The 19460-nt window shown below is 41.4% G+C and overlaps 1 protein-coding gene across 1 annotated transcript in view; it reads right to left on the bottom strand.

Moving 5' to 3' along the window:
* The window catches only part of CHUK (component of inhibitor of nuclear factor kappa B kinase complex), a gene marked incomplete at its 5' end in the record, with an annotated part of 31719 nt that overhangs the window by 11919 nt on the left and 340 nt on the right, over positions 1-19460 (bottom strand). Inside the window, 12 exons of the mRNA XM_085306169.1 lie at positions 1350-1501; positions 2192-2315; positions 5155-5257; positions 5654-5848; positions 6891-7026; positions 8613-8720; positions 10576-10700; positions 11304-11393; positions 12106-12194; positions 14801-14870; positions 17471-17585; positions 19334-19428. Coding sequence (XP_085162295.1) covers positions 1350-1501; positions 2192-2315; positions 5155-5257; positions 5654-5848; positions 6891-7026; positions 8613-8720; positions 10576-10700; positions 11304-11393; positions 12106-12194; positions 14801-14870; positions 17471-17585; positions 19334-19428 — 1402 coding nt within the window. The remainder of the gene's footprint in view (positions 1-1349; positions 1502-2191; positions 2316-5154; positions 5258-5653; positions 5849-6890; positions 7027-8612; positions 8721-10575; positions 10701-11303; positions 11394-12105; positions 12195-14800; positions 14871-17470; positions 17586-19333; positions 19429-19460) is intronic.

The following is a 19460-nucleotide window of genomic DNA, read 5'->3' as shown; positions in this document are numbered from 1 at the left end:
ATTTATGCACATTAAGAATACTCTGACTTTAAGTTTAGGAATGCAAATGGATTCCCTTAATTTGATTCATTTGTTTTTGCCAAGAGCGTCAAAGAAGACAAAACTGTGAACTTAGGTTCCTCATTTTTGGAGACATTTAGCCATAACTGAGTTTTCTTGGACTTTATGTCTGAAGACCATGGGTGAGTTTCTGGCCACCCAGTCTGAATTGTTGCGTTGTAGCCCTGCACTATTTCTAACTCTTAGAGTAACCTGGAATTCATCTTTCAAAAAAGGCATCCATCTTGCTCTAAAGATTCCAGTGCCAASCATACTAATAGCCCATACCACACATGCTTGAGAGAAACGCAACTGGTATACCCCTGGCACTCACACTACGGAGTGCATGACCTGAGCTTTGCACGCATCAGTTAAACAGAAATAGCATGAGGCAGAATCTCGAAGCAGGAATCATGACCCAGAGATCCAAGAGAGACAGCAAACTCATGGCATAACAGCATCTCTGTGCTTGACCTCAAGCTGTTTGGTAGTTACAGGATTTCACTGTTTACAATCACTGACCTAAAATAACTTTGAGTCTTTAAATTCTACCATTAAGCTCAACAACTGCTACTTTTGATTAAACATAGACCATCCCAAAACAGTTTACTGAGTCCTTCCATTTTCCATCATCATCCTTCCGCCCGGTCAAAATCTTTGACTCAAGTTTTGTTTTTCAGCCATCTATCCAAGCCATGTATAAATCTTGCTACTCCTCCCTGCATGACACTTGTAAAATCCAGACATTTCTGTGACATTGAAACTCTAACTGGGGCTTTTTCACCTTATTTTTCATCCAGACAACTGCTAACTCCCACTATGAAGCACAGCAAAACCACTCCTGTAGCACTGTTCAAGACGGTTTTTTCTACAGTCACCATATCAGTTTGTTCTGACATTGGTTTTTAGTGCCCTTTCCACCGCACATCAAATGCGGCACCTCTGCGATCCACTTAAAGCCCACTGACAACTCCAAATGGATCAGACTTTGAATTAACAAACAGCCAACACTGATTCCACCTTTAATCTTAATACTCTAATTTTCTTAGCTTGGTATTCTTAGTGGGAAACAGCTGCCCAGTTTCACTGTCTTTGATGATCTCTAGGAATCTTTTGTTTTTTTATCTTCCTGCCTTTGTTCTTGCCACACTCCTCTTCTGCATTTGCCCCCAACTAAAACATACTTATAAACATGCTAAAGAATGTGATGGCAGCTCCTGCATTCATTTTTTTTAAGCTAGCTCTTACCCACTGTCCTTCATAGAGTGGGATCAGACAAGACACCCAGTGACTGTTACACAAATACATACATATGCCGTAAGCCATCTGGTCACTGTATCTCTCCAGGTCAAGGTGAATGCTCTGATGAAAAAATTCCAGCTTTGCTTTCAGCTGCTGAGATGCTGATACCATGTTGTTTTTCATTTTGATTAGATTGGCATTATACCGGAGGAGACTCAGCCTAACATATGAAACAAGAACAGTGGATGTTAGTTGAAAAACTGATGTGGGCTTAGGTGGTCAGTGCCCAAAGAAGCTGTCACATCACCTGAAGGAAACACATAGCTAGCAATGAATTTTGTAAAATTTTTGAAACAGGGAGTCTCAGTGGGGCCACAGACTCTACCTCGAACATTCTGGAAATCAACTTTTATGATGCAGGTCTGCAACAAGCAAAAGAGAAAGCCCTTCCTCACGTCCCAGATTATTTTGTCAAGCTTAATTAAATAGTCTTTGCTGTGTGGACTATCTATTAGCACAAATAGGCTCTGGAGTGCATATAGCCCCTGGCGAATGCTGTCACCATTTTTATTATTTGAGAGTGCTGCTACTGCCCATTCCATGGTTCAATCACAGGACAAAACCCTAGAAACACAATAAACAGTTCCATTCATTCTGCTATTCATGGAATGATTAAATTCAAGGTTCGTGTTTCTTCAGTTATTATGAATGTCAGGTACTGTGCAGTCAAATTCATAGAGCGGAATAATCTCCCAGCCCAAACGTGTTTTATAATGTAAAAGTAAGGAAGAGCAGAGCAGCAGACTGTAAACTCTGGGTAATCAAAACTCCCCTGAGAGGTATACTTCCATTCAAACAATCTCTTTATTTACATAATACTCAGTCTTATCAAATAGGAGTAACAACTTACATGGCAGCTCTCTGGCCTTGGAAAAGTCTGCTATAATCTTCTTTTAGCCCAATCACGTAGTGAACTGCTTCTGCCCATACCTTGCGCAGTTGAGAAACAGGCAGTTGGATTTTACTATCCTGTACTGAATGCAAAAAAAAATACAATTATACATAAATGAAGGGGCAACTCTAGAAGAACACTCTGGTAATTATAACTTTCCCAATTCCTGCTTTCAATACCTAGATTAGGCCATCAAGCATTTTAAGATTTGCTCAGCTTTTGTCTGATGCTGCCAAAACTCTACGTGTTCATAAGCTTTTCATGTTATAGCTCCCCAACTATTCAGCATTCTGCTGCTGGCCAGGCAACAGCTCATATTTGAACTCACAGCTTAACATCATTAAGATCCAAATAGCAGTGGTTTTGAGCTGTTTGGCTCATTGGCACTAACAGACATGGCATATTGCATGAAACGTGGCAATCATCCAGTAAGTATGTATCAAAARCACTTGCTCAATAAATGGGAGGAACTTGAATCCACGTTTCCCACATCCTGGGCAGGACATACAACAAATGAACTTCCAAAAGAAGGGCAGTGACAGCAGAGAGTACTACTATCTGCTGAACACATGGTGTATATAGAATGTTTTACAGGAATCAGGAGCTAGTATGGTTGATGCTGCAAAATCCATGTCTCTTTGTGGACTTAGATCGTTTGAGTATTTGCTTCAGATTACTACACATACTGTGTATGTGATTCACTACTATGTCATTTCCACTTGGAAAAACTCTTCCAGCTACCCAACAGTATGACTACAGAAAAAGGTCTCACAGTAATGGGAGTAACATCCAAGACGCTCATTTGAGGAAAAAAAGCCCAAATCAAGTAAGAGCTTTTTTTCTGGATCTGGATGCCACAATTGTTCTACAAATGCTATTCTGCTCAACAGACTGCTAGCCAGGCATCCCAGCAGCCCTTTTGTCCACTGAATCAAGCCAGGTGCTTCCATTTAACTGCTGGAAATAGTGAAGGCCTTTGTTTCAAAAGATGGCTGCTGATTCTTTGGGTCCTAAAAATAGGAACTTACATGGGGCTATGCTAAAATGTGCTTTGTTTACGTGTAGCTAGCAAAGCAAATTTAATTGTGCCATTTAATCAACAAGTACTTGTCAGTCACTGTCCTGACCTGTATTCCATCTGAAAACATCATCAGTAAGGATTATGTACATTTGCTCCCAGATTTCTGATGTAGATTTTTAAGAAGAGGAACACACTTAAGTCCTTCACCATCTCCATAGAGATGGGGAACTGTCCGTATACTGGGATATCAATGTGCACATTGTAAAAACCCTTAGCTCCAAGAGATTCAGCACAAACAGTGCAATAGAGTGGGATTCACTAGAAGACAGAAAGAACCAGCCAAAACAAACTTGAGTGACAGCATAAGGGATCAGTAAATCCAGCACAACTTCTGCAGTACCAAGCCAAAGAAAATTTAGCTGTTTTGCAGCAACTAGTATGTTTCATGAGGCATTTCCATTATATGCAGTGTATTAGTAGATGCCCCCAGACACTATGTCTTTTTTTTTTTTTTTTTAATTTTCACAGATGTGTATCAGGTCATGCAGGAGCCTGCTGTCATTTCAAAAGACGTGTAAAAGAAGCCCTACGCAGAGAAGAAGCTTTCGTGCATGGTCTAAGAGTCCCTTGGCACTAGGTATATTGATGCTGCCAGGATTAAGCAATGGTGTCAGCACTAAGGTGGACTGACTGGAGCAGGTTCCATGATTCTGTTCAGCAATGGCCAGGCTTTGCTCCCAACAAATCAGAGAAGGAGGAGGGAGCTGGACTTTCTCGGGCACTTGTCTTTGCTTGGCAAGGCCACAGATCAAATAGGGGCTAGAATATTATGGCCCCATTATCACTGAAGCTGAAAGCCCTCAGGGGAGACAGTGAGAGACCACAGGTCTTGAACCTCTGCCAGATGTCCCTGAAAGACCACCCTAACCCATAACCTGCACAGTAACATCAGCAGTTTTATAACAGGTACAACACAGGCAACTACACTGGGCTTGTTTCTGTGATCAGAGCAAAGTGGATTTCCTCATACAGGGCTTAAATGATCAGCAGCACAAAATGAAGAATATGTTCTCCACTTATGCAAGACCTGACAGATGGATCACAGCTGAAATGTAACTATTGTAAATAGTACAGGACAAAAAGGTAACCTACATCTTCAGGATGCTGATATAGGGTTCAAAAGTGTAAACTATCTAGGAGAGTTGTACGAGGGCAACTGCTCATGAACCTTCAAAGCACGCTATCTCGGGGGACAGAACTATAACAACAAATTGTGAAGAACAGCTCAGGAACACTCTTATTGTTTATACCTATGCATGGGGAAAAGAGGGGATATGTACACAGCTGTTACAGACGCTAAAGTGATAAAAAGGTCTTGATCCTGGGTACCACCACAGGATGCCTTTGTGGGTTATCACTGAAGTTCTGCAAACACCTCCTGGCATGTCACTGCAACACTCTGTGGATGTAAAGGGAAAAGACCCTTTACTGGAAGAAAGGCTATGCAAATGAAATAAGGATTCCCAAGGCAGACCCCTATTAGGTGTCTACCTCCTATTAATAGGTAGTGAAAAACCCAGACCAAAAATTTTCCTCTACAGACTATCTGATTGCACGTACTACCTTCCAGGCCTTTCTTCACATCATGGTTCTGTTTAGGTGGGATAACGGAGAAGTAGATGCCCCCCTCAATGCAGAGAATTTAATATAAGGGCAAAAACATTACAGAAATGTCAAGTTGTTCTACCAGTTTTGTTAGGCTGCTCCAAGTTATTAAATGGTCATCCTTGAATTAGAGATTGCTGTTCATGATACATGCAGAGATTTGTAAGGCTAATCTAATTTCACGTCAAGTGAGAGGCAGTGCTTTCAAGCCCAAGGTATCTAACAGCACACTTACCAATGTAATTTACACAGTCAGACAGACTCCGAGAAGCAAAGGGTCCTTCATAGACAGTTTTGCTTTTATCAAATAAATACACCATGTAGCTATCCCAGCCTCTCTGGTGAGGAAAGAGAAGAGAATATAAACAGAACAAATCCCAAACACAGCTCCCGCTAACCCAGAGGATCTTGGTAACATCATGAACTATTATCGGCAGAGGCAGACAGTTTCCATATATGGTACCATACAAAAACTGATTAGGTTGGATCCCACACATACAATACCCTCTGCTAGCAAGTTATCTTATTTGAATACTGAGACACAGTCTAACCATAGGAACCTATTGACATTACCCTATAAAGGAAATAATGCTAGATCTTATGAATTACTATTCTTACAGAACAAACTGTCTTCACTGGAAGGAGATCAAGAAAATTTATCTTCCCTAAGATTGTAAATTCCCCCAGAATGTAAAGGATACTGTGCAAACAGATAAAACCAGAATCATTCTTACTACGCCATCAATGACACATTGGGAAGCAGGTTTCCGAGGGTCCAGGCAAATTCCCGTCTCCAACAGCAGTTCTTGATTTCCAGTACTTATTCCAGTTTCAAACTCAATGCGAATCTGAAGCGAATGAAGACTTTCCTCAGGATGCAAGAGAAATGAAACAATCTTTGCAGAGGTCATATTTAGGATGTGTACTATCTGTAAAAAGAATGGGACAAACTGATTACAAGTCACTGGCTACCAAAGAAAAGACACCAAGGCCTCAATGACATATTCTTTTGGAGGGAGTATGTAGTGATAAATATAAATTAGATTGATAGCATCATCTGATAGCATCATCTGAGTTTTAATGACATCAATAATCAAATGCAAGAATAAAGTTCCACATAATAAAATTCCAGGCCTGAGTCTTTAACTTACTCTCAAAGAAACTGAAACCAAACTCACAAATAGCTTTCATGAGCTATGTTGCTGCTAAACTACACAAAAGAATGGTGACAAGCCATCTCAAAGGCCATCTCATCCCCTGCAGTGTCTAACAGTGGCCAATATTACTCCCAAGAAGGGGAGTCCCTTAATCCCTCCATAAAAAAAACCATTACATACCACTACTTGTCCTCTCACTGCTCTCATGGCCTTCTCTAGTTCCACTGTGTCTGTGCAGAGACTGTAGGACTGACCACACAATATATAGATGTTGACCAGTCCAATCTATTGGCCTAACATTTTCTGTACTGTAATTCCTCTGGAATCTTTCTGGGTCAGACCAAATTATGCTGTGGTTTCTAGATATGCTTTCTTGAGCTCATCTCATTCCAGTAAAGCTCCAGTATTTACAAAAAGGGAAAGGGTCAAACAAATTAAATCTCTGTTCTGGTAGAGCTATACGGTGCCCTGGTATATGGACCTAGAGGTCACAGCATCAGTAATGGAGGTCAAAAAACCTGTTATTTATAAACGTCACACCATCATTTGAACTTGGTGAGTCCTTACAGAGATATGTCACACAGTAACACACAGTCATTCTTCTGCTTCAAGAGTAAAGCTATAAAGATTAATATAGCTGGTGATATGTCACCTTCAGATACATACTGGGTATGCACCCACTCACTGGTATCAAGAGAAACAGTCTTCATGATACTGGAGTTGGATGATAACAACTTTACTCTACTGAACACACTTCCTCTCCTCAGAGATGTTTTTAGTCAGCCTTTAAACCATGTAACAATCCTACACTTACCTTCAAATTCAGGATGTGATCCATTATCAGGAAACATTTTGGACGACTGGTTTCGGGCTCTATACCTCCACCCCTCTGTTGTGGATCCCAATTAAGCATCAGTTGCAACCAGTTTTCCATTGGTTCTACAATTAAACTAAATCAGAGGAGCCATAAGAAAGAGAAAATAGATATTCTACAATGGTAAGTCTACTTAAGAAACTAGGTTCTCATGAAAGCAATGAAATTATGACACTTTGTGGGTTAGAGACTACACATATGCAAAATAGGCTGAGCATGTGTGAAAAGCAGCAATTTTGCTGAAGCTGCATATCTTGGCAGCAGGAAAAGTATGGAAGAGGAGGAAAGCACATATGCAGTCCTCACTGCAACAACAGTCTTCGTTGACCTCAGTGGGAGCATATGACCATCCAATATATTTACCTTTCACTATACTTCTCCCTCTTCGTAACTGCTATTCACTGAGTCAAAAATATCTTATTAGAACAGCAGACTGACTAATCCAAATTAGATAGGAAGGGAAATTGTTTTTTCAAAAACAACTGTGATACACTGAAAAGCAAACAGCTTTCAAAGCAGTGTTTGCAGGATAACCATCTTTGTGCTGCAGAGCTCTTCTCCATGTTTATCCACACAAGGAACATCGGGTTTACTGTTCAGAGCCTCCTGAAATACTGTGCAAAAAGCTCAAAGCACTAGATAGCCATTTACTTCATTTCTCAACTCCAGTATTTTTCCTAGAAATCTGCCAGTGCCAATGGGTTCTGCTGCATTTCTGGGCACATCTAAAGACTCAAGTGCTAAAGGTGGCAAATGATCAATGTCTGACTTCTCATTCGGTACAGACCAAGTAATTCAGGTTAGAGGTACCCCTGCGGGTCTCTAGTCCAATCCTGGTTCACAGCAGAGCCAACATCACAGCTACAGCAGGTTGCTCAGGGCCGTGTCCAGGCAAGTCTGGCAAATCCCCGAGGATGTAGATCCCCCACTGCTTGAGGCCCTGTCCCAGAGATGTACCACTAACATGGGGAGATTTTTTCCCCTATGTGCAAATTGGGATTCTCCTTGTTGCAATGTATGCTGTGGCCTCTTGTCCTTTCACTACAGCCCTCTGAGAAGCGTCTGACTTTATTGTCTCTGTAACACTTCACTAGACAGAGAAGGATACAATTAGATCTCCCTTTGCCTTCTCTTTTCCAGACTGAAGGAGCCCAGCTTCCTGGGCCTATCCTCACATGCTCTATGGCACCAGGCTCCAACCATCTTTGTGACCTCTGCTGGATTTGCTGGAGTTTGTCAACCCAAAAAAAAAAAAAAAAAAAAAAAAAAAAATATAGCTTTCATGAAGCGCCTAATTCAACCAAAGTTACATTAGAAGCATCTAAAGTCTGGCTTACAAGATTCAGTGTGATCAAGTATCAGGTAGATATTACTCCATGTGCTTGTTATAACGGGTGGCAAGCAGTGATTGAATTCACGCTGCAAGGTGGAACAGCTATCATCCCACTAACTATAAGGTGAACTGTTATCACCCCATGGACACTACTTCTCTAGATGGATAGTCCATAGTATCAAAGAGAGACATCTGGCTACAGTCTATTACTTAATAATAAACAGTAGCTTGCTTGGAGCTTGAGACAGTCTTTATAAGAAAGAAGAACAACCTCTCAACTTAATAGACAGGTCAGAAGTTAACACACGCAACCATAAAGACACACTTACCCACAGAGGCTGTGAGGTTGCGGCAAATGCGTACTAAATCGAACCTCCCCATTCATCTCTTCGGAAGCAAAGATGTGCTTTGGATCCTTCTTCTTGATTTTTTCATGCCTAAAAAATAATATTCTCCATGGATATCCTGAAAATTTTACTTCTATAAAGGGCAAACCGAAGTTGGCATTAGCAAAAAGTGCCACATTCCAGTAGCTTTAGGAAACGAACTATTTTTCATGATTAAAAAAAGTCATTTTTGAACAGTCCACTTAAAAAATTATTCCAAGTAGAAGAGTGAAAACACTCTGGAAAGGCTTTCACCTCTGTCTGAAAGCAGATCCAGGCAGTGGCAAGCCAAAGGATCAAAATGCAACAACTCATTGACCTCACTGGACACCTTGCAGCACAACACATTCACGAGACAGGTAAAGATTTGGATTTATACCAGTCATCTGGCAAAACCRCCACACTCACCTTGATCTAAGAGAAACGTGAAATACAGAGGTGTTAAAAAATAGAACATTTTATTGGATCCAATACTAGGAACAGCATTACAACCAAACTCTRCCTCAGTTTCCTCACCCTAGCTCACTTCAGCATTGGTTGGGACCTTGTCTAGCATTCAGTTGCTGCCAGAGTAGCAGGATTTTCCAGTATAAGTCCCACATAAGCACAATCTGTGCTGCAATCATCAGTGACTTGCAAGTCAGCTGAACACCTCATACACCTGAGAGTTGCCAGCCTGATCTCTTCCCCAGTCACCCCAAGATGAACTGAAGCTGCATGCATGTGGCCTGCACTGTTTTCTTCCTTTTTAATGGATACAAATGTCTGGAATAGTTGTTTCTATCTCATTCATTCATTGGTTTTCTACTGCTTACATTAAGAACCAAGTTCTCCATATGCTGGAAAAAATGAGATAATTTTGAACTATTAAAATAATAAAATATCAAGAATTATCTGCTAAAGAGAGAAAGTATTACTACATACTGACTAAACTTATTTTTTGTTAAAACATGCGAACTTTTTAAACTAACACTCTCATAAAAACTTAATAATTTACCTTAGCTACCTACAGTTATTATTTCAAAGCTCACAGAGAATCCATTTTTATATTTGTTCTGTTGCAGAATCATCCTTATGAAAATAAAGCTTATATACTCCTGATATAGCAAGGTAAAAAATAAAGTGGAAATTCAGAAATATGTATTTCTGCCCCTTGCTCTGGCCCTCAAAGAACAATGAGAAACCTCCACATGCAGGTAAGTCAGTTATTGCTTCATAAAAATTCTTTAAAAACATATTTCCTTCAAAGCTAGCCTTTGAAACAAGCAATGACCCAGGAGGAATTTAAACAGCAAACTTTCTAAAACCACCCTGCTTATCTCTATGTGTGGGCTATTTTTCCACTCTGTGCAGTGCCTCTTCTTTTGGACCCTTCAGAAACACTCCTCTAAAAAGCTCTTTACCAGTGGATTTAATAAATTCGTTAGCATTTAAAAGCATACAACTCCATACCTCTAATGTTTTTTGCATTCTRTCCTCTTACTACACAAGACAGGGTCTGCCCTTCTGTGCGTTAACTTATTACTAATGAATAACCTCATYGCCTAAGTGAACAGTATGTCTCCTTCTCATACATCACATTTTTCTGACTGCACTGCTTCAACACATTATCATTTAACAGATTGGTTTAAAATTCCATTTTTTGGCTCAAATTTCCCTCCTGAAGGAATCACTATGACCAGGTACTATTATACGATGTAGTAAGTGTATAATACAAAATGTTTAAATAGCCAATCAAAGCATTAATGATACCACAGAAGTATCAAGGGCCTCAGCAGAACAAAGACCAACAGTCCCAACACTTCATAATATGTTTAATCATTCCGGTTCATACCACCACCTCACTACACACAGTAACTGTCAGTTCTACTGCTTGACATCATCCCTCACAGAATAAACATCTTACCAGGTAAAAGGCTGTAGATTATGTAAGAAGGGTCTAAATCCTGCAATGCATTCAAACACCATTGTTCCAAAGCTCCAGTAATCAACGGTAACAGAGTAGGATTTATTCTCAAAGAGTTCTGGAGCCTAAAAAAAGAGATATTTAAAATGTGGTGTTTCAGATCATCTAAACTCTCCCACTTCTGGAGAGACAATGCTGTGCCTATGTGTGGGCCCTAACTCCATACAGATGCAGACACCTTCACAAGACCCCATGCAGGTTACCAAACTGGTCAGGGCCTGGAGCACCTGACACACAAGGAGATGAGAGGGAGCTGGGCTTGTGAGTCTCGTCATGGRGAAGCCTAGGGAGTGTGCAAGCAGCCCTTGGCAGGGACAAAGGGGATGGATGAGGACAAGCCCCTCTTGGAAGCAATTACCAATATAACAAGGGGCAACAGCCACAGATCACAGCCTTGGGGGTTCAGGTTGGACATGAGGGAACACTTCTTCCCTCTGAGGGCGAGCAGCCCTGGGGCAGGTCACAAGGGAGGTGGGAGAGCTCCGTCCTGGGGGTTTTAGGGCTCGACTGGGCCAAGCTACGGCTGCCCTGACTTAGTGCTGGTGACTCCTGGTGTGAACAGGAGGCTGGACAAGGGACCTCTGAAGGTTCCTTCTCACACACACTTCTATGATTCTATAAAATGAGATACCACTAAACCAATTATACACATGCAAAAAAAATCTTACCAAATATTGTAATGTTCCAACAAATGATGTGCATAAACTTCCTTGATCCAGATCCTTGGCATATCCCAGGTCAATTATTTTGTGGACAATCTGTATACAGTTCAAGCAGGTCATCAGGAGAGCAAACTCAGAACAAACAATAAAAAACCCCTGTGCAGTATCATCCAGAATATACACCCAAAAAGGGGAAAGCCAAAATGGAAAACTTCCATGGTGAAGCTTTGAAACGTGCCACAGTATTGATGTTTACTGTTCTACCATGTAAGATGACCTTGTTCACCCATCTCTGCTTAGACTTGACTTTATTGAAAGTAACTTGCCAGCTACGATCCTTTACAGCCCAAAAGTGAATGGATTTTGCTTGGCTGAATGCAGCATCAAGCTTTTTATCTTGGAATTTAAAGTTATTTGCTTAAACAGAATAATCATAACAGCTTTTTTTTTTCAGAAATCCATGACTACACGGATAAACTCAATTTTACATTTACATGCAATTCTCATACAGCCAAAAACACAGACACCATATTCTAGAGTTTCATATCATTCCTATTCTGATGCAGGCAGGGTTCCTGAATGGAAACAAAAGTTGGTTGTTTTTAATGATAAGATTTTAAGAATAAGCAAAATAGGATTTGTTGTTTCAAGAAGATGTGAACTTTTAATAAATTCATGGTTGCATTCTCAGCCTAACTCAATGCCATAAACCACTCACTCTCTTCTACTTCTCTCAGGCAAAAGAAAACTACTGGCAACTTCCAGAAATGACAGCTGGAATACCAGTGACGGAGGCCATTTGACTTACCTTCCCACCTTCATCCTGAAGAACAATATTTTCAGGCTTTAAATCTCTGTGTATAATTCTGTTTTCATGCAAATACTGGATACCAGACCCTGAAAGTCAAGTATTTGATTTAAGAGAAAAAAAAAGAGCACTGGTTAAAAACAAATCCAATAAAAGTCTAATATCTTTAATTTCTGGGTTGAATTCAGCAATAGATCTTCCCTTAAAAACAGTATTAAGCATATTAACAACTTAAAAGAGTAGAATTGTCATATTTAAGCATGTAGCTACAGGACTAACTAGCTCTGTTCCTCTGCTCTGCAGAAGTTGGGGTTGCTAATTCAGACCTTGTGGCACAACCGCAGGCCAAACATATTGTCTTAAAGACAAGAGAAAAGGGGGTTGAATTCTTCTCAGACTTTACAGTACAAAATGAACCAAAACATACAGACAAGCAGAACAGGCCTCCAAAACGTGCAGACACTGCCCATCCTGTGTTCTTAGATCTCAGTAAATTAATGCAAGGTACCAAGAAGATTTCTGCACTTTTGTGAGCACATTAAACAAGATGTATTTGAAAGAAATCACTGAAATTAATTAAGGAAATGAAATAAATCCAGTTTTACTTTGATCTAAAACTACTCCCCAAAACGGCTTACAAAGCTTCTAATAAACTTCCATAGTTGTCAAAGCAAAGGAGGAACCACCTTACCAGGGAAGGGAACATCCAGCTGTGATAAGCCAGCTCCAACCATGCTGCTCAAAAACAATTACATAAAGCTACCCCATATTACAAGCCTCCTTCTTGGGCAGCATTTGGTTAATGCTAAATGGAACAACTGCCCAAAGTGCAATCGGCAACACCCAGATCAGTATAAGCAGCATTGAATCTGGACTCAAAGATTTTCTTCTCATAGTAGAGAATGATCAGAGTAGCATCACTTTTGTTCCTCTGAATGTTAAAGGTSCAATACCATGATTGCTTTAAGCAGTCTTTGTGAGAGCTATCCCCAGAAGGAACACTGGTTCCCAAACCCCCTTTCCCAGTTGCAGTTTGCATGGCAGCATATTTACAGGATTGTGTTGGCCTGGAAGTGATTCAGCTGAAAACTACTCAGGAAAGAAGATCAAGTTTTATCCAGGCTGTTTTCCAGACCCAACTCTTGACATGGTTATGTGAGTGCTGGAACAAGGGAGGGAATGGGAGCATGCACCCAAGAAAATGGAAGAAGCAGCATTTTCCCTTGTGGCAGCAGCCCAGGCTTAAATTGTCTTGATGTGACTGTGGAGCTATTAACAGAAAAATGAACTTAAGATAAATTTTGACTGAAGCTGGTGATGAGTTCGTAAACATGGCAGGTTCATCCAAATAATGGTGCTGACTGCTAAGTAAAAGATTATCAAGCAAGTATCTGGTAGAGGACAAGGCCATCAACAAAATAGCAAAAAAGACTTCCTTAAAATGGAGACTTTTTTCATGAAGTCATGATTTTTCAGTCTTGGAGATGTGCAAGCGGAAAGAAAAGAAAAGGAACTGCAAGTCATCTGAGCACTGAAAGGAGAGAAGCTACTGTTAAACAGTCAGTGAACATGAAAAGTTCTTTGAGTTCTCAACCCTGATCTGCACATTGAACATTTYTGAGCTGGATTATTGGTAGCAACTTTTCAAGTTGTGTCACACGTGCCACTTGAAATGACAGGGCCAGCTTTAAACTGCCAAGAGTAGAAGGTCGATGAAAACTTGAAGTTACTAATATGTATCAGAATACGCTAGCTTGCATCTGGGATTTTGGCAGGAACGAAACTCCAGATGACCTGACCACCACATCAAATAAGCACCCTGGGGAGGTCATAGCAGAAACATAAGGCTGGCAAATGGCATTATAGAAAACATTAAGTTCATTTTTTTTTCTAGGAATTCATTTCCCCCCGTCCTTCTAAGAGCGTATCACTGGCCAGAAGAGACCCTGGACTAAATCATCACATCCTTTGCTCTCCAGACAAAGTATCCTCCTTCTGTTTCAGAAAAAAAATGAAGCTACAGTACCTAAATGTGGCCTCCCCAGTGCTGAGTACGGGAGACAATAAACCTCATCACTATGGTAGTCACACTTTTTCTAATATAGCCCCATACAATTGGTCTTCCAAAAGGAGAAGATTCTCAATGTTTAGGCACACTTGTTTGAGATAACCCAACTAATTAATCCTTACTTGAAGGTAGATCATTAGCCAGAAGACTTCTGGACTGGCCACAGCATAGTTGGCTTGTACTGTTCCCTTTCCTCTCTGCTATGCTCTTACTCATCCTGCTCTCAACTGCAGTCCAGTTTATTATCTCCTCAGCCCTGTCATCCTGAACAAACAAAACTTCCCTCCTACTAGCAAACTCTACATAAACAAGTCACACAGCAACTTTGGCATTTCTCATGCTGGTTCTTGTTTTTAGGCTTGCCAAAGCTACATTCCCTCAGCTGACATGCAGTTTGGCATCTCCAGAGCCATTAAGTGAAGCAGGTTTTTAACTAGCAAACTGAGACCTTAATGTCATAATTACCAACAACCGATCAATACATAGCTTTTCAAATCACATTCCATAGTCAGGTCAATAGTGAAAGTTTGTCTTTATGATCAGCAGTTGAAACAGGAAAATGCAATTGCATATTATACACATAAAAAAAAAAAAGAGAAAAAAAAAGAAAAGCAACAGAATACATACCAATGTCACTAAGGAGAGAAAGAATTTGACTTTCCTTAAGTCCACAGCAGTTTTCGGGTTTGTTCAGCAACTACAGAAACAACGCAACAATTAATAGTCAAGAACACCATCTTCCATTCTTGCCAACACCTCACTGAAAAACAGCACAGCTCAGACATAACCATAGTTGAATGAGGTAGTTGACTTTGTAAATTAAAATCACAAGAAAGAAGAAAACAACTCAGATGAAAAGAAAATTCATTGCATAGGGACAAGGGCTGAAAAGAAGATTTAGATTCTTGGAATAAGACCACAGAAGCATGAAAGCCATCAGAAAATGCATTAGCAAGAGACCCATGTAGGGCATATGGCTTCAGGCAACTGGGGTCCAGCTTCTTGGAATCTGCTTGTTCCCCATCTTCTAAATTTTGGCTTGACAGGATTTAGGAACACCTTGAATATCTGAAGCAGGTCTGCTGCTTGGAAAAACAACTGTTCTCCATTGGGGAAAATGAGATTGAATGACAAAAGACATAAGAAATGCATACAGACCTAAGCCTTAGGCATTCAAGAACAGATAAAATGAAGGGAAACTAACAGGCAAACTCATAAATTTAGTGTAGGCCACATCACAGAAGAGAAAGCCATTACAAAGTCATTTAGAACTCCCAGACTGTCTTCCTGGCCTTGCGTGAGTGCTTCTTTAACCTGAACAAGCTGATTATGGGCTCTAACAGTGTCTGTTTTTCTCACTGTGCTGCATCTAAGMAATACCCTAGACTTAAGGAAAAGTCACCCAGGTATCAGCCACCTTTTTGAGAGGCTGCCAAAGACCGCGGGCACCTCCTGTAGTCATCTGTAGTCCGTCTCTACTCTCATAATGCTGCCTGAGCCCTGGAGGGGATGAGAAACAGCACTAGCCACCTACTCCACAGTCAGGCACCTCAAAAACAGCAAATGACATGTTTTATAGTATCTCTCTCAGCACCATCACCTCAGATTGCCTCCAGACTGCTTTAAACAAAATCTGTCAATAATTAGCYTCAACAATCTCCTGCGTACTCCTTTGAGTCTATCAGTGTGTGACTGGATTTCTTCCTTCATGGCTATGCGGAATGCTTTCATAGATGATTGAGGTGCACCTCTATGCTGCAGCCACTACTCCCATGATGTATTTTCATGTCTCCACCCATCTCCTATATCTCAGACATTCATCTCAGTAGTCAGACTTCTATGGGGAAAGAAATCAAACTCCAACATCTCACTCCCTGAGCCCTCTGTTCTGAGTAGATGTGCTGAACAATAAAGAAGGAGAAGGACTAAGTCAGAATTCAAGCTCAGATTCTACAGCATTTCCCTGAAAGAGCATATGAAAAGTATGAAAATGTAGACAGAAGCACATCCTTTTCCAGGCTTTACGAAAGACCACAGATGTACAATGAGAAATTAACAGCAGTGCAAAACACAAATGATACCAAGCAAGTATAGCAGAAAAATTTAAAAAAGATAGAGTAAGATCAGAAATAAGAAACAAAGCACTACATGTGATCAAGTGAAATAAAGTATATTATTTCCTAAATTGTCCAAGCATCTATGTAACTTTCAAGAATTCATTAGAAATTAAATAATTAAATACTGTACTGAAAGCAGAGCTAATGCAACCCCAAATTTCTTGGCCATCGTTTTCCAGTTTACCTGCAAGTTTTCTCAAAATTTGTACTGCATAAATACAACACCCAAGCATCACTGTGAATGTGGCCTGCTATCTGGGTTTGCAGATACCAAATGGTATTTCAGTATATACCCACTTCCTTTCACTGTAATCCTTTCAGTCTTAAAGACTGCCCCAATTGCAATGCTAGAAAATAAAAAAGCTAAGTAAGTCATAAACGTGCAGCTATTGCATTCAGCATCTGCTTTTGTTAAACTCCTAGCTTTCTACAAGTCCTTCCAACCCTTAATTGCTTCTCCGAGCTGCCTGCCAGTTAATATTATTAAACATATATATAAATATGTTTAACAGAAAAGAGCTTTGTGATCACTTAGATGAAGCGATTTCTAAGCAAACTTTWATCAGTGGAAATCTGCTTCTTCATCCTCAAGCAAGTAACTACTTACTGAATCCAGCTACAAAGGGAGTATAGAACCTATTTGGTCATAAAGCCACTGCCTTGTGAACTCCTAAAAGGTTTATTTACTCTTGGGTGCTGCTGCTGCTTTGCAGAAAGGTAGTTCCCAGTTTAGACAGAAACAGGAAAGTCTTGGTGGTTTTGGTGGCCCAAGCCTAGCACAAGAGAATCAAGATTCCTTCTTGGAACACTGGACAAGTGGATTAAAAATAGATCAGACTCCAAGCAGATACAGACACACAGCAGCAAATCCAGTCACGGTGGGTGCTAACATCTACGCTACAGATCATATTACAGCATAGGATCAGCATTAATGCAGTCCTATGAAAGGAGGCCTCTGCTTCCAGATAAAGTAGTATGGATTACTCCCTCTATCACCTGGTTTCATAGTACAAGCCTCACTTCACACTTGTGGTTTTTGACTGCACATCTACCTTCCTGCACCTGTACCCTCCCCCTAAAATGACACATAACATATATGCTTTCACAGGCAACTGCAGTTAAGAGAAAAGCATTAACTTTACTCATTTTCCTACATGTATCAAGGCAAAGCAGGGCTTACCTTCCGGAGATCACCCCCTGAACAATATTCCATTGCTAGAAGAGGAACATTGTTAACAAGAAAGTTCATCTCCTCAGGAACTTCACAGGCTTTTACTACATTGGGATGGTTCAACCTAGGCACATGGAAAGCTTGATGAGAAGTTTGACCTCTCTTTTGTAAGAACAAGAAGACAGATTGTCAACCAACAGTGCTTTGTTTTAGGTAAGATCTCTGTTCTCCAAATGTATTGCTGTTGAGAAGTACTTTTTAGTAGTTTCAAAATGCATAAAATTCATACCTCATGAACAGACAAATCAGTGATGAGCAGAAATGTGGTCTCCAAGTCAAGATACAGGACTTGGATAATGGAGATCAAAGCTCAGGTTCTAGATTTCTGTATATTCTTGGCATAGTCATTTCATGTGTTTCTGCATGTGGGGACAGTTTCCCTTAAGTCCAGAAGTTTTGTAAAAATACGTTAACTCTTGTGTAACTATATTATGGAAGTAGAACCAGGCATGTAAAACACATGTACATTGGGAAAAAGAATCATTTGTACAACTACATTCAAACAGCTATTTTCTGACTGTCTCAGAATACACTATCCTCAGGAATAAAACATGCATCTAGAAGGAAGTGAACATAAATTACTCCCATATACACAGTCCAAAATCTCTGAAAGTTATCACAAAAGCTGTAGAAGCACAATTAAGTGCCTATATTCAGAACATGAATATGGCTTTGCAATAAAAAAAGTTGATACGAAAAGTAATTACCCAAAACTGAATTACAAACTCAGCTCTAATATGATGTTGGTAAGTGGTCTGAGTTGTTTGAGAACAACTCAAAACTAAACTCTGTAGGGGCATCCTTGCTTTTGCCAGCAGGACTGTACATCTCATGCTACAGGATCTCCCTCAAGAGAAAGCAGTTCTCAGGATGAGGGAACAACTTCACGAGAATCCTGACACCCAGAGAAATAACTGAGTAACCCTGTCTGTGAGGATGAACTTCATCTGCTCTGATTCGTAGGTATCTCAGAGTGACAAGCTGAAGACAGATGGTGGGTTGCCCAGGATGAGTAGCCTCTCATTAAGAGCTGGGAGCTGTTAGTAAGAATGCGTGTCTCAGAAAACAGTTATTCCTAGATCCCTAATTGCTAGATCACAGCCCGATGCATTGGCTGGTATGGGAGCACACAGGGGCTTAGATGTCACAAGGTCCTGAGCAAACAGATGGGCCAGCACTGAAGTACAGAGGGGGCAGTTATCACTGGATCCAAATCCAACACGCTAGTTTGTACATGACAGCAGAAAGGTTTAGACATCCCCAAATCATGGCCTAACACATCAGCCAGAACACAAGTGCAGAGGGCTTTGAATGTCACTAGATCCCTGTCCTAAACACTGGCCACATGCAAGCCCAGGGGATCTGGCCATCATCGGACTCCAGCTCCACACATCGGCTATGCCTGAGCCCAGGGGCTCTGGCTGTCACAGGACACCCCTCTCTTCCTCCCTTCCCTGTGCATTGGCCAAATGGAGGGTTGGGAGGGCAGCCGCTCTGGCTGTCACTGGCGCCCTGTCCCACAAGTCACCAGCACGAGAGCCCGGGGACTGCCTGTCACTAGACCCCCATGCCACACACCAGCCACACGTGACCCGGGGGGTCTGGCTGGCGCTAGCGCCCCGTTGCACACAGCGGCCTGCAGCGGCGCGCAGGGGCTCCGGCCGCCGCCGCCAGCAGGGCCGCGCCGCGGGGGCAGGAAGCCCGTCGGTGCCGGGAGCAGGCGCGCTGGCAGCCCCTGGGCGAGGCGGCCGGGCCGCGGGCGGCACCCTGCTCCGGCAGCTGGGCCCGGGCCCGGCGCCGGGCCGCACTCACTTCTTCATGATGTCGATCTCGTGGCACCAGCGGTCCTTGTTCTTGACGCTGAGCTCCAGCCGGCACGACTTGATGGCCACCTTGGCGCCCGAGTCCTGCGGGACACAGCGCCGTCAGAGGGGCCCGG

The sequence above is a fragment of the Rhea americana genome, unplaced genomic scaffold (genome assembly GCF_003343005.1).
Source record: "Rhea americana isolate MKP2758 unplaced genomic scaffold, rheAme1 scaffold_233, whole genome shotgun sequence".
In the NCBI taxonomy this organism is placed as follows: Eukaryota; Metazoa; Chordata; class Aves; order Rheiformes; family Rheidae; genus Rhea; species Rhea americana.
This window is presented reverse-complemented; position numbering and strand designations above follow the sequence as displayed.